The sequence below is a fragment of the Talpa occidentalis genome, unplaced genomic scaffold (genome assembly GCF_014898055.3).
Source record: "Talpa occidentalis isolate TD23 unplaced genomic scaffold, MPIMG_talOcc4v2.1 talOcc4.13, whole genome shotgun sequence".
NCBI lineage: Eukaryota > Metazoa > Chordata > Mammalia > Eulipotyphla > Talpidae > Talpa > Talpa occidentalis.
In genome coordinates this window covers 73,822,022-73,837,369 of record NW_023601322.1, presented here as the reverse complement: position 1 = coordinate 73,837,369, position 15,348 = coordinate 73,822,022, and the positions used below count along the sequence as shown (strand labels likewise).

At 54.4% G+C, this 15,348-nt stretch overlaps 1 protein-coding gene across 3 annotated transcripts in view; it reads right to left on the bottom strand.

Annotated features, from left to right (window-relative positions):
• Positions 1-7,341: 7,341 nt before the first annotated feature.
• Positions 7,342-15,348, bottom strand: part of FSTL4 (follistatin like 4) — a 672,816-nt gene continuing 664,809 nt past the window's right edge. For all 3 annotated transcript variants that reach the window (XM_054694402.1, XM_054694403.1, XM_054694401.1), the window contains 2 exons: positions 10,930-11,039; positions 7,342-9,052 (listed from right to left, as the gene is read on the bottom strand). In XM_054694402.1, coding sequence (XP_054550377.1) covers positions 8,350-9,052; positions 10,930-11,039 — 813 coding nt within the window. In that variant the 3' untranslated portion in view covers positions 7,342-8,349. The remainder of the gene's footprint in view (positions 9,053-10,929; positions 11,040-15,348) is intronic.

Here is a 15,348-nt window from a genome sequence, read left to right as displayed (position 1 = left end):
TTTTAATATTTTGATAAATAATTCGGCTAATGGGAATCGTAGCTCTGGGGCCTTTGCTAGTCATTCTGTGGTCTCCCTTCGTGGCCACGGGGGCCCGACCCCAGCCCTGTGTCAGCCTTTTCAGTTCCCTGGGGTCCTTATTGGCACCTCCCAAATTCTCTCTCCTCTCCTGTATGGACATTCTTCTCCCTCGTGGCACCCCATTCTCTGCTCTTGTTGGGTATCCCCACCACCCTGAACATCTCAGCTTGTTGGACACCCCCTCCTACTCGCCTCCTGCCCCAAGCCCCTGGCAGAAGCCCCTCAGAGTCTGGGCTGTGTGTCCAGCGGCGAGATGGTGCCCCACAGCCACCTCGAGGCCTCTGCCTGCTTTCCCTGTCTTTCCTCTGACGGCCCTTCCTGGCCCCATTGCACCCCCTGAAGACAGCCACCCCCTGAGCAGAGTGGTCCCAGGCTTTGGGCAGATGCTGAGTGAGAGGTGCCGGGAAGACAGACTCCCCTTCTTGGCTGCATTCGCCCTTCCTTCCCCCACGCCCCTGGACACGGGGTCCCTGCTGTCCTGGCTGGGAAGCTGCTCCCAGGGCCCAAAGGAGGTTCTCCATCTCCAAAGAGCATGGTGCCCACCGCGTCGCCTTGACCGCGGCCCTCGCTGTGTGCCCGTCTTGCCTTGCTGCGCCCGTGGCGCTGGCGTCCGCGCTGCCCTAGTGTAGCTCGTGTGCATTTGCTTTGCTCTCGCTGTTCCCGACAGCAGGCAGGTCGTCACCTCTGTTCTTCCCTGGGGCGCTCTTGGAGACCAGATCACCCCATCGAAGGCCTCCCCTGGCCAAGCACCCCTTCATCTCTGGGCAGTGATTGCGGGTCTGCTTGACTTCTCTAGGCTGGGCTTCATGGGGACAGAACTCGCATTTTGGAAAACGATGGCTGAAGCAGAGAGTGGAGATGTTGTAAAGGCCGCGGAGCTGTTCTGGCCTTAGACAGCCAAGGCCGTCTGCCTGCATCTCCCAGACGGGGACTCGGTGCCAGGTCCCAGCACCTTGCAGCTGCGTGGGCTCATTGGCCGGGTTGGGAGGGGGGGGATGGGGCAGCAGTTTGGGGTGAGTCTGGTGGAGCCGGGGCATGAGCTGCTCCCCCTCCCGCCAGTCCTCACACCCGGCGCCTGGGGCTTGTGAGCACAAAGGAGATAACAGGGTGTGTGAGGGTGAGCAGCCGCTGTGGGTGAGGCAACAGGCTGCTGCTGCCTGCTTCCCACCAAGGGTCTTGGGTTTTAGATTTATTCTATTTCTTTATACAAGCACTGGGTAGAGTCAGAAGCTTGGAGGGTGAGAGGATTCACCAGAGCCAGAGCGGGGAGCAGAGCAGGCAGAAGGACCGAAGCACACTGCTGAGGGGAGCAGCGGGCTGCAGGAGGGGTCTGCCCGCCATGTGGGACCCTCCTCCGGTGGCCGGGGAGCAGCCGGGGATTGAACCGGTGCCGCAGAGGCCACGGGCAGCTTCACAACCCAGCACTCAACCGCTGCGCCACTGGGGAGGCCCCGGGTCTTGGGTTTTAATTTGATATATTTTCCTCCTGCCTGAGGCGACTGGTAAGATCCTAAATTTTGAAGGATAGTCTGGGCAGTTGGCTCTCTTGGGGACGGGAGGGTAGAGTAGAGTGAGCAGAGACCTCCTCTCTGTGGCCTGTGCCCCCGGGGCGGGCGTCTGCCGGGAAGTGAGGCCGGGCAGTGTGGTGGCGAGTTCTCGTGGAAGGGGCCTCACAGGTAGCAGGCGCAGTGGTCAAGAGCATGTGTTTTCAACCCAGACTTGAATTTGGATCCTGGTTGTGTTGTTCGGGCCTCATTTCCTCTTCTGTAAAATAGAGATGATGATAACTGCCGCCTTGTTGGGTTTCAGGAGGTTTGAACAGGCGGTCATTTAGTGCTTGCCACGGAGCCCGGCGTCGGGCAGGTTATTCCCCCGGGAAAAAGAGAGGGAAGTGTTTTGTTCATGTGGTTAATTTTATGTGTCAACTTGGCCACGACCACGGTACCCAGATTGATATTTGGTGAAATACGGTTGTAGATGTTTCTGTGAAAGTACTTTTTTGTTAATGAAAACAGCAAAGTCAGTAGACTTCGACTGAAAGTAGCTTGCCCTTCCGTGTGGGTGGGCCTCATCTAATCGGTGGAAGGCCTTAAGAGACGAGGACTGACCACCTCTGCTGAAGAAGGGATTCAGCCCACATTCTACCTTTAGAGTCAAGTGCAGCTCTCCCCTGGGTCTTCAGATGCCTCCACAATCGTATGAACTAATTCTTGGCCATAATTTCCCACTTCTCTTGCCCCCTCCTTTGAGGGCAGGGACTGTCTCCTTTGTCCAGCCCTCCAGCCTCCATACAGCCCAGGCACAGGGTGGGTGTGCCATCTAGTGGCTGATGGGTGATTCTGTACCCTCCTCACATGCTACCCCCTAGGTGGGACTTTTTTTTTTTTTTAAGATTTATTTATTTATGCATACAAGAACTGGGGTACAGGCCAGAAGTGCAGGGGACTGGTGAGAGGATTCACCAGAGTGGGGAACAGAACAGGCAGACTGACGAAATACACTGCTGAGGGGAGCAGCGGGCGAGACAGGAGAGGTCTGCTGCACCACGTGGGTAGCTCCCTGCCTAGCTGGGGATCTAACTTGTGCTGCAGTGACTGAGGATAGCTTCACAGTGCTGTGCTTAACCCCTTGCGCCACCAGGGAGGCCAGTGAGAACATAGAGGGGCTGGAGTTAAGACTGGGGTTAAGTCTGGAGCATTAGTGAATTTTACAGGCCTGGCAGGACAGGGAAGTGATGACAAGTTGAACCAGATGCGAGTCGTGTATTTTAGGAGCTGATCCTTTCACATCCAGGGAGAGAGATGCAAGGGTCTGGGGGCTCCCTTTGTCCAGCAGTCCTGCCGTGGGCCAGAGCAGGAGATGTTTCGCTTTGACTGTCATGAACCCCTAATGGCAAATGAAAGAGGGGACAAGTCCCTGAGGGCTCCTGCCTCAAGCAGGGCTCACTTTAACAACTGTGAACAGAACGTGCTAGAAAAAGATAACTTTTCTCAGGTTTTATTGTAAAATCCTCAGAAAAAGCATTTACAATGACATTACTTTATGACCATTTGCGAATCATCTTTATATCAAGTGGTACTGCAAATACACGGTGTGTCCGATACGGGGGAACAGGGCAAATTAAACACAAACTCATCCCAAATGCCACATACAGTTACTGTGTTGGTACAAATTTCTACTAAAGTTGATGTATTAAAAATAATTTATATATATTTTATAAATAAGGAAAAATTCACATGTATAGTAATTACAGGAGGCCTTTTTGAGAAATACCAGTGATTACAGAAAATATATTTTGGAGTCCACTCAACTGCTCAAAATAATGTACTCTGCCTTGACATGAAGAGATCCAAGAGTTTTCTGAGGGGGGGTGGTGAGACTCTGAACCGGACAAGTGGGGTGTGTGGCTTCCTGCCTTGAGGGTCGATCAGCTGTGCCGCAGCATGAAGCCGCGGAGCGCGCCAGCCAACCTCCACGCCCGCTGCCGCCGCGGGGTCGTCTCGCGTGCCTCAGGGAGCCCGAGTGGTTCGGGGCATGGAGGTGGGACCGGTCAGGCCAGGCCAGGCCGGGGAGGGGTGGGGGCTGGCCAGCTACAGTGAGGGTGCGGCTGGGGGGGCACCGAAGGGTGTGCGGTGGGTCTGGGGTGGGCGGCTCGCAGACCTGTTGCCCCTCACTCTCTACAGCAGCTGCAGTAGCAAGAGAACGGCCACTCTCGGGCGCACGGCAGGTGTCTCGCCGGGAAGTGGATCAGGGTTTAGATTTGGGGTGTGTTCTCGTTTGAGATGTAGCTCTTGGGCCCCCGAGCCAGCCAATCCTGGGTGCCCCTCCTCGGAAACAAAGCTCTGGTCCTGGAGAGGCTCCCTTAGGTTAGATGCTCACGTCCCGCCATGGTGATGGGGAGGCCCCGGCGTCACCAGGTCTGGGGTGGGGGGCAGCACTGTTATTGCTTTGTGGAGCGCAGCGAAAACCCCTAGCGCCCTGCAGGGCAAGCTCCATGTTCTCCGGGGCCACAGCGGGGAACGGCTGGTCCCTTACTAGTCAAGGGGACTTGGAAGGAGTGATGTGTGATTTGTGGCTTTGTCCCCCACCCCCCAAAAAAAAAAATCCATGTGAAACGCTCTGGTGCAGGCTACAAAAGCCTCATTGTGAATTCTGGGGGACAATCCCTGCTCTCCTGTGTTTTCCACACTACATCGTGTTTGGTTAAAGTCCCACTGCTGCCCACGGCTTGGAAGGATGCGTGGACCAGGCTCGCTGCACCCCGTGATCTGCGGGGTACCAAAGCCTGCAGGCCCTGACAAGATGCTCAGGTGCTCGGTGATGTGGCAAGTGATCTGGTATTGACAAAAGCAGGAAATGGGGTGCAATCCACCAGGTCCTTGGGGCCTTGTAGTCACAAGGCACCGTCCTCAGGGACAGGCATGCTCTGCTCCGCCCTTGACACTTTCAGGCACCTCTGGCCTGTGAGCTCTGATGGGGAGAGAAACCAAGGCAGCTGGTGACTTTCTTGAACAAAACTGCTTCGTCCACATGCCAGTCTGGGAGCAAAAAGGAGCATCCGGCTGCAGGAGCTTCGTCGTCCTTGACCCCGAGGCCCGGAGCAGCATGGCAGAGATCCTGGGGGCCGGCGTGGCGGTCAGCGCCGTTGCTCCTGGAGCGGCCGCTCAGCGAGGCTCCCGAGCAGATGGGAGGCGTGGCAGCGGGGAGGCAGGACAGGGGGGAAATGCAGGTGCAGGGAGACGGAGGAGGGACAGCTCGTGCCCTCTGTGGGCTGAGGCTCGGCTGAGGTGCCACGGGCTCTGCCCTGTCCCACCGTTCCTGCCCGACGGCTTCAGGGCTGAGTTCTCGCTTGTCGTGGTCACCTCGCGCCAGAGGATTGCGCTCCAGGCCTTGGGGCGTGTGACTCTGGGCAGCAAGGAGCCGCGTCCCAGCGCGCTCTGACGGCACTTCCGGGGAGCGGGTCCTGTGAGGAGACTGGCAGTCCGTGTCAGCTCAGTCGTCGCCCTGTGTCCCGTGCCTTGCCTCCTGGCACGGGGGCAGCGTGGGGGTGCTGGGTGTAGGGAGAATGTGAGGTAGATCAGTGGGCGGGGAGGAGGGAGCAGGGAGCACTGTGACTCTCTTGCAGGCTGGCTTCTGAAGCGGGGATGGGGGGGCAGGGTTCGGCATCCAGGGTGTTTGAATGAAACACATTATGAGAAATGAATCGACTACTTTTAAGCGCCTTGTAGAAAAATATATCCAGAATGCATCTGTTTCACATCTCAGTTCTGAAATCTCCTTAGTTCACAGGTTACTGGTCAACAGAAAACAAGAAGGTGTGGCCACACTGAGCTAACTTAGCTGCTCCCCTTGCTCAGCAGGGACATTTCTCTAGGGCAACAGGCAGGGTCTGCTTTATTCGGGGTTGACAGCTGTGCTCCAGGGTGCTCTCTGGAGCCGGGAGCCCTTTACAGCACGGTGGATCGGGCAGGGAGACCGGCCGATGGAGGTGGGAACTGCAGGGACAGAGCTGCTGTCTCTGGCCCGAGATTCCTGAAGCTGGTATTGGTGGTCTGTCCCCGCCAGGACCTCACTGGCCTCTCGCAGGGGCGTGGGGAGAGTCGTGGGGCCCTCCAGGGATTTGGAGATGAAGAAAGAGGTCTGGGCCCGCCCCAGTGAGGGCTTGCTGGATCAGGGATGGCATGGCGTGCTGCCCGCACAGTGACCCTGAAGCAGACAAATCCTCCTTCCCGCCACCAGTCTGTGTGAGGCTAGGTGGGATTTTGGACCCAGAACCTCCAGGTGGGAGGGGGAGGTCGAGCTGGCTTGGGCAGGAGGAGAATGAAGGCCTTCATGTCGCGTCCTTAACACCCCACGGGTGGTGATTAATTGTGATTATTCTGGGAAAAAAATCTGTTGAATTTTTGTGAAATTTACATTTCAAAATCCAGTCATTGTGAAATGGTGGGTCCTTGATGTTCGTGACTTTAGGGGTGATTCTGTCGATAAAAGGAATACTTGCTTAGAGTGAAGCCTCTGCTGCTGGTCGACCTTCTGTGTTTAGCCGCAGGACCCCCGCCTGATGAGGGGAGTCCTCACGTGGGCAGCTTCCCACGGGTTCCAGGAGCCTCTTTGGAGTGGAAGTCGGGGAGAGGGGCCGGCAGGGGCCACCGGGATTTCCTGGCCTCCCACTGCTGAAGAGCTCTGCCCTTCGGCCTTTGTGAATTCGCCTGATGGGACTGAGAGCTCTGACCTGGGCTTTTTTGGCCTTTGATTCCTGCTCCACTTCCACTGTGGCCGACAGGTGGGCACGAGACCTAAGCTGACCGTCTCCAGTAACTGTGCAGTGAGGACAACGAGAGGCAGCTCTGCTTTGCAGACACACTTAGAAATGGAAGGAAGAGTGGACAGGGATCAGGCACGGTGGAAGCGACTCCTGGGGGAGAAGGCTGCTGGGATGGGACGGGCCTTTTGCTCGGGAATCTGCCACCCAGGGGTCAGCCCGCCAGCCCTGTGCTTGCTGGGCCTTCCCTTACTTATGCTCAGGGACACTTTCTGCCAAAATTTAGAAGATTTATCCAAAGGGGGAGAGAGGTTCATGGAAGTCGGAGAATTTTTGTGATACAAGTTTGGGAGTAAATGTGTCAAGATACTGAGGTGGGAAGGAAGGGACAGGGAGAGCAGTGATAGCCCTCATCCCAGCTACCGTGGAACCCTAGGGTAGGCTTCTCAGGTCAGTTTCCTCAACTTTTCTCTACCTCTTTTACCTTAAAAAAGATAAAAAAAAACATGAATGTACACATCGAGGCACGCCCCTGGGAGTCTGGGGACAGGTGCTTGGCGGACATGAGGCACGCAGAGGGTGGCTGATCTCAGGAGGTGAGGGGCGGGGGGCTGTCGCGGGAGGGTGAACAGGAGCGATGTGGCGAGTGAGGCAGGGGCCGGGTCTCCTTTCCCTGGACGGGGTCACCCTTAGACAGCACAGGAAATCAGACTCTTGGGCTGGCGGAGAGGGAAGGCGCCCCTCTCCCCACGTGATCATTGGAGCCAGAAAGCACTGATGCGTCTGGGCCACTGATGTGACTGAGAGGAACAGGGGTGTTCCGAGTGCCCAGGGGAGCCCCAGGCCCTGGGAGACTCTCAGGCCCTGGCTGGCTGTGTAGGGCTGGTGGGTGGTCATTGGATGTTCACCTGCGAGCTGCCGACCGGCCCCGGCCCTCTGATCTGGGGTGCTGGAGCACATGTTGTTCGGGAGAGAGCGGCCTGGAAGTACTCTGTCCAGGCCGTGATGATGCGCGGGCTGGGGGGGCAGAGCCAAGTGCAAGGGCCACAGACAGAAAAGAAATTGGTCTTTCGTAGAGGGGTTCGTGTGTGGAGTCTGGAGGTCTTTGTCTGCAGGCTACCTACACATCGCCAGGCCAGTCAAGCCCAGTCTGCCCTGGCTGGGGTGCTGGGGCTGGCGGATGAAATGTCCCCTTGCAGTGGTGAAAAACAGGCACACAGGGTTTGTCCTGATATCTTGGGGTGTGGCCTGATCTGCACTTGGGGGTGTCGTGGTGCAGAGGACCATTATTCTTTGTGGGCCATTGTCTTCTTCCTGGCTGTGGGGTTCGGGGTGTGACTCAGAGCCCGGCCTAAGGCAGGGGGGAACACAGCTGGACCTCGGAGAGTGTCTTTCTGCTTACTAGCATTTGAGATCATAAAAAATTATTTTTTAATCAGTTTCCAAAATAAAGTGAGTGATTTCCCCATGCCCCAGGATGCAGGAAGCCTCGCTGGCTCTCCCTCAGGCTCACAACAAGTCCAATGGGAAAGAAAAGCAGCAGCTGCGAAGGAGAAAGGAGGCCCGGAGCAAGGGCAGAGGCGGTCCTCGGGCGGCGGGAGGCCCTGCCCCTGTTTTGCGCAGCTCCAGCGGGGGGACGTCGGGCTGGGCCTGGGGGTACGGGAGGGTGACGATGTGAAGGCAACCGGCAGAAGCGCCAGCCTGCAAAGCAGGGGTTCTTGGGCCACGGCGTCCCCGGGTGACATGGCGTGGAGCTGGCCGCGGCAGTGGCCCAGCTCGTGTGTTCTCCTCGTAGCGCGAGGCGTAAATCATACTTCCTAACGAAAAAACCCCGCTCTCGTCGGCAGCGCATACCTTATACGAGGAAACTTGCAAGGAGACCAGTGTTGAACCATAAAGCGAATACAGGTTTTTGCTTTTGTCCGTAAAAATGTACAGTGCGCCTGCTTGGGGCTGCGGTGTCGGGACTAGGTGCTCCTTGGCCCAGGGCTCTGCTCTGGACGCCTTCATACTTCGCCCACCCACACCGCCGTGGTCCCCCCCTTAATGCCTGCCACCTCACACCGCAGTGCGTTCTGCCTCCCGTTGATGAGGAACAGCGACTCCTGGGCTGGCGTGAGCAGGTACTGCCCGAACAGCCCGCTGTCCCTCACCATCCTGCGGGGGCCGCCCCAGGGCTGGCCCGGCCCCACGGGCGGCTCCTTCAAGTTCTTGAGCACACCCGTCTTCCCCGTGGACAGCTCCAGGAAGAGCAGGTCGGGAGCCGTCTGCAGGGTGGCGTAGACGTAGTACTGGTTGCCGTCAGTGAAGGAGTGCTGGAAAGCCACGTCCGAGACGCCCTGGCTTATTTCCAGGACGTGGAGGGTCTGGATCTCCCCCCGCACGCTGATCTCCTGCACGTACAGCTGGGGGCTGGTGGCGGTGGCGCTGACCACGAAACGCCCATCTGGGGATGTGTGCGGGATGCCGGTGACATCACCGTTGGGGCCCACCACAGAGTCCGTGACGCTGTCGATGAGCAGCTGCGGGGTGCCGGGAGAGGGGCTGTCTTGGCGGCACTGGACGAAGTAGTAGCCGCCCAGGTGGGTGTGGGCCATGGCCTGGGGCACGCAGCTGTGGCGCTGCAGGCCAATGGTCTTGACTGGCATCAAGGTTTCCAGGTCGACTTTGTGAACAGCAGGGTCGGACTTGTTAAAGACGAAGCCAAACCTGGGAGGGGAAGAACTGAGGTCAGAGGTCAGGGCAGCGGCTCTGTGGCCTGTCTTTAATGTTTACGCGTTTTTCTTTCCCTTTCTTGCCACCTCTGAAGGATAATAGCCTATTACTATCTACCTTCCTGCAGGGGCTGCTTCCTAAGGGATTCATCTATGATCTCAAGCTACCTGTGGTCGAGTTACAAATACTCTTTAGTACCTTCAAAGCTCCAGGTTCCTCCTGGGGTGCCTGTGAGGCTCTTCCCTCCAGCCCGGTGCCAGCGTGGGCCTGCCTGAGCTGGAGGGAGAGGACGGAGGGCCCGCTGTGGATGCGACAGCAGAGCCTGCATCCTCGCTGTTTTCTGGGCGAAGTGAGATGATTTGAGGATGCAGATGTGGTGGAGTAGAAGACACGTCCTAGGGATGGTCCTTTACGCTGGGAGAGGGGTGTAGAGGGGTTGCCACTGGCCACACTTAGGGTGCTGGTGGGAGGACTCGGGCAGCGTGGCGGAGGCCCGTTAGCCTGGTTAGCCGCACGGGGCAGCCAGCTGCAGACCTGGGCCGGGTGCTTGCCTCGCTGCGCCTCTGCTATTCTAGGAAAGGTAATTCCTTCTGGGGGCTGCAGGGAAGGTTGACTCTACGAACGGGGTGGCTGCTCTTATCTGGGCTTTGTGTCTGCCCCTGTGTGGGCTGGCTGCAAGCTGCGGGAAGGCCTGATTGCGGACAGAACTTTCTTTGAGTGTGAGAGGTTCTGCCCAAATCCTTGGCTCCCAGCGGCCTTTGGCGCTATGTTCGCTTACAGAAAGAGTACAACCCCCTCTGCAGTTTTCACTTGAATAACTGCCTCAGAGTGGGGAAAATGCCCACTTGAAAGTGCCTGTCAGGCACCCTTACAGAGCTAGAGTGTGGGAAGAGCAGCAAAGAAACCTCCTTAAGAGGGAAATTTGATGTCCAGCCACACGCAGACAGTACGCGGCGTTTGCCTGACTCCTGGCGAACTCAGCGGCTTTAAGGGGTCTCTCTGTCTCGAACCACCTTCAAGGCTCTTCCCGGGCACCCTTGGGGGTGTGTGTGGGGTGTCATAAAGTGTTTATTTTCTTCCTTGGCTAAATGAGCGAGTCCTATTTTAACAAGTCCTGCATCGGCTGCATGCCATGGTGTGGACTCAAAAATGAGTCACTTCTTCGTGGAGAAAGGTGTTTGATGTCAGATGAAAGGAAGGCATAAGTGGTGCCAGAAGATATTTGGGTGTTGACTTTATAAAGGGCAGGCTGAGTCTCCTGACACTGATGACTTCCCAGAAAGCCTCAGGGGTTCTCTGAAATGACTAGCTGGCGAGTGGCCAGGCTGGGATGAGGTTAGCAGTTGAGGCCATGGCTATTGTTTCTAGGCTGTTCTTTTGGATGTTGGCAAACCAGGGAACCAGGGGGCCTTGAATCCTTTGGGCTTGCTACATGGCTGCTCTGGGGGCTCCTAGAGTAACCACGGGCTGCCCTTATTGGAGAATGAGGCCGAACGACCTGGCTTTAGTCCTACCCTGCCAATTCCCGGCTGTGGGATGACTTCTCTGAACCTCAGTTTCTTCATCTGTGAAACAGGGGTTGTGATCACCTCTTAATTTTTGTACCCAGCAAGGAGAATGTGCTCAATTCACCACTGTTGTTTCCTCCCTTTCTTTATGGCTTTAACCTTGAGGATGAGACTTGCTGACCTCGCCGGACTGCTAAGGGCATTAGGAATGGGGTGCCCCCATAACTCTAAAAGTTAAAGACTAGGGAAATGTCCCTCTGGGGTCCCCGGGTAGCCCAGGAAGGAGAGAGAGGAGGAGCAGTTCCCCCATCCCCCAGGGAAGCTGCCCCCGCAGGGCTGTGTGCAGCATGGAGCTGGTCTCACCTGACGTGGTTGATGATGAGGTTTGTCGGAGGAATGAAGAAATCCTCCACTCCTGCAAAGGGCGTGCGGAGGAGATGCTGGCCCTGGCCGGTGCTGGCTTCTGTGATCACCTAGAACACAGAGTGGGAGTCCTGTGGCACCCATCCCGGTGGGGGCCGCTCCCCGGGGCCAGGCGCGCACTCTGGTGGAGCCCCCAGCAGACAAGCTGCTTGCGAGCGGGATGGCAGACAAGCAGGGGAGGCCGGAGAGCACAGGGGTGTCCGCGGCAGGGAGCCTTTTGTGTGGGGGGGGAGCGGAGCGAGGACTTGCGTGTTCTCTGGGAAGGTCTCTAGAACTGAAACCTTGCTCCACTCAGTGGCCACCCCCCAAGGGAAACCCCACCTAGACCACCTTGGAAAGAAGACAGCACTTTTCCTATTGAAAATGTGAAATGGTGCAGTTATTCACGGCTTCGGTATTTTCCTTTGATGCCTGATGCCTGGGCCACTTTGTGGGAATCTCTGTGTACCCTGCGCACGGAGGCCTGCTCTGAGAGCTGGGCTGCCATGATTTATTAGAGAAACCCGGGGCCCTGCCGGGTGCCATCAGAAATGCTGGTCATGCCAGGCGCTGTCTCGCAATTAGAATGCTAGCGAGAGCTTCCGGCTTCTCCGAGGGGATTTGCTGTGAGAATGAAGAGTCAGGCCCTGTGTGTGTTGTACAAATTGGTAGTGACAGAGCGTGGCTGCCTCTGTTTCCCTGGAGGTGGCACTTTCTTCTCTGGTCATGGCGGGAGGTGACCGGGACCATTTCCTGGAGGGTGTCCCTGCGGTGTCTGGGGGGGGCCACGCTGAGCCGAGGACGGCCCAAGGCTACACAGGACGAGCGTGTGGTCCTGCTGGGAAGCCCCTGACTTCGACATACGCCCAACAATTTCCAAGTTCTGGGCCATTTCCACTCCGCAGGCCTTTTCCGAGTCACAGAGGCTTGTCTGCTCGGGGGAGTTTTGGCTTGAGGGCCTCAAGGACAAGCCCAGGCTCTCTGGGCAGGGAAGGAGACTGAACATGGAGGTGAGATGCTTTTCCTGGTCACGATACAGATTTCTGTAGCCTCCAGTGGGGTTCTGTGACTCGCACGGGGTGGTGCTCCGGACGCCGTCAACTGCGAAGAGCGGGGTTGCCTCCCAGCTTTGACTTTGATCGCAGAACAAACAGCACCTGGCCCGCCGCCTTGGGCAGGTTGGAGGTGTATGTCTTTGCGGGTACAGCTTCCCTCCAGGGGCCAGCAGGCAGCATGCCAGATTGGCATGATGCAGCCCATCTCGAGATCTAAATCTGTATGAGATTATTTTCCTGTGATTAAAAAAAAAAGGCCAAACGACACTTTCATGGCAAGTCCTGGAGAGAAAAGCTTAGAGAACTGGGTGTTCAGACAGCATCAGCACGAGGAAACTGCCGGATCTTAGAGCGTCTAGGGGGAAATGCCGGAGAATCCCAAGAAGCCACACCCTCGTCGCTTGGTATCAGGCTGTCACTTTAGCTTGTGCTAGAGAAGGCTGTGTGGAGCAGGATTCAAGAAGTTGTGAAAGGTTCAGCAAGTGGCAGCTGGGGGAAGGCCTGGGGGGGCGAGCCTCATTTCAGAACACCTTCTTCTTGTCACAGCGCAGATCTGAACCCGGCCCCCGAGTGTGGGGTGTTTAGGAACCCGGCTGTCACTGTGGATGTTTTGCAAACAGAAGCAATGCACAACATGGTGGCCAAGGTAAATCCTTACCCACAGCCGCGATATGGCCTTCGGGTAAGTTCTGAGAAGTCAGGCTGTTGGATCAAACCACACGGTTTTGTGGCTTTTGGTTCACATTTATTTCCACATGGCTCGCCACAAAGGCTGTGCCTGTTGACATTGGGGGGAGCACGTTTTCCAGGTACGGACTTCCTTCACCCTCACCGGCAGCGACGGGGGTAGGCATGTTCAATCTATTTCATTTTCTTGTCCTAGTGCATTTCTCAGACTTTCCAATTATGGTCTAATTCCTGGTATTAATGAAAATGCTTTTAGTGCCTGGTCATTGAGGCAGAATTCGCTCTTGGTTTCTGGGAAAGAGCCTGTGCTGTATTTAAGGAATCTCTTTCTATTCCTATTTTTCATTTTTTTTTCTTTTTTAAATTAAGAATGTCAGCTGCATTTGTCTTTTCAGCAAGTACCGAAAATGTCGTAGGCTTGTGTTCGGTGCTGTGGAGAATGTGGCCGATCACCTGAGATCGACTCTGTAGAGTTTATTCCCTGTCTCAACACTGGGACGCATCGATGCCCTTGACCCCGAATAGCATGTCTAGAATTTTCCTTCTGTTTTCATACGTGAAATTAGACTAGAGTTATTTTATATTACATTGAATCACATTTTGTAATTGCAACTAAACTGGCTCTTTAAAACAAAGCAACTCATACGTTGTCTCCCAGTGGTCTGGGATAACTCCTAACATGAAAGTTATATAGGTTATATAGATTATGGGATAACTCCGAGAATAGTAAAGTCCTATATACTGTTCTCTATCTTATTTGGAAGAGTGATGAAGCGCCTCTGCGGTAATTGCTCCGTTTCAAGTTTCGCTTAGGTCAATTTGGTTTCTCCCTACATTTCATAAGCAATCATTTTTTTTTTTTCTAAGTGTTAAAATTTGCCACCTCGGGGTTGCAGGATGGTATTTCATGATTCCTTTTGTCTTCCTGTCCCTGGAGTAATAGCACTTTGGTCAGGGACCAGGCTTGGGGAGGATTTATCTGTGTCTGGATTTAATGTTCATTTTGTATTGTTTCTATTAATTTTATTAATTCCTTCTCACCAGTCACTTTGTTCTTTTTAAATTTCTTTAAATATTAAAGCCTACAAATGCTCCCTTTGTAGACGCTGAGAATACAAATACTGAGCAGCTCTCCCTGTGTGCCATAGGTTTTCATGACAGATTTGTTATGATTTTCTTTTAATTCCTCCTTGGCTCTCAGCTAGCTAGGGGTGTTTTCTTCTTAGTCACATTTTAGTTATTTCTGGCCATCAGAGAATACGGCCTGTAACATCTGCTCTACAAAAGTTGTTAGTTTTCATGCCAATAAACTACCTGGTAGGTGATTTTCTATAGATGTATTAAATCCAATGTCCGTATTACAATTTTTTGATTTACTCATATTATTTGTTCTCTTTGGTATGGGCAACCTAAGTGCATTTTAAATCAGGTTCCCCTGGTATTTCAGCCATTATTGCTTTATGTATTTACTTCTCTCTCTTTACATTATTTAGTGTTTTTATTAAATTCCACCTTGTCTGATAACATTGCCACTCATGCCTGTCTTTTTGGCCTGTCACTATTGTCACCTCCTTCCTTATGCCAACAGGGTGACGTTTTTGAGTATTGTTACTCCCTGTTCGTTCCTCTGCTCTCTATTCTTACACTGAATTAGTTAATCTTCAATTACAGTCTGGGGTTGAATTTCTCTTTCAGTGTGTCTCACAATTCAGATCTCCCTACTGAGCACCAGCTGCACATGTCCAGCTAGCCTCTCCTCTCTACCCGTCCAGCCAGCCGTCTTGGCAGCGTAGACCTTCTCCAGGTGCGTGACTTAGGGTCACCTCTGGCCTGGGTCGTGATGTCTGTCTGGGCTCCTTAGGGTCTGCTCCTCGGGTGAGGCACCTCATGCCAGGCGCTCTCAGTCCTTGCGTATCCATACTTCCTTTGTGCTGGCAGGTGAACACTTCCCTGGCAGTGGGCTTCCTGGATTTCAGTTCATGAATACGGAGAGGATGCAGCTGTGACTCCCGCTCCGCCATCTATAGTTGCAGGGGACAAGTCCAATGCCAGTCTGATTTGTTCCTGTCCACGTAACTTGAACTTTCTGTCTTGGAACTTGTGAAGTTTTCCTTTATTCTTCAAGTTCTAACATTTTATCAGGAAGGGCAGCGATGTGTCATTTCTCATCAGTCTAGTCTGGGTCTTGTATGTCCTTTTTAATCTACATGATAAGGGTTTCATCTTGGAAACCTTATTCCAAATTTATTTAATGTCTGACTTCATTCCAACTCTTTTTAAACTTTTGTTGATTGAACTCCCAAGACTTCCGTCTCTTCTGTGAGTTGAGAGAGGTTTTCTTCCTTTTTATCTTCTGGGCTACAATTTGGGGTCCCAGTAGGAGACATGCATTTTTCAATGCATTTAGTGCAGTGTAAAATTAGGATATTTTCATTTTTAGTTATAGGAAAAAATTTTGGGTGGCCCCTGTCCATGAATCCCGAAGTGTTTTCTTAGAGCTGCCAGAGGGACCAACAAAAAGTTCTATTTTTTTCTGGGGTTGTACTGAGTGGCCTTTATTTTGGCTCCTAGACCCTGGCTTGTTTGCAGCTCCCTGAGGCCTGGATGATGGCATCTGTCGAGGGACTGGCATAGTCTC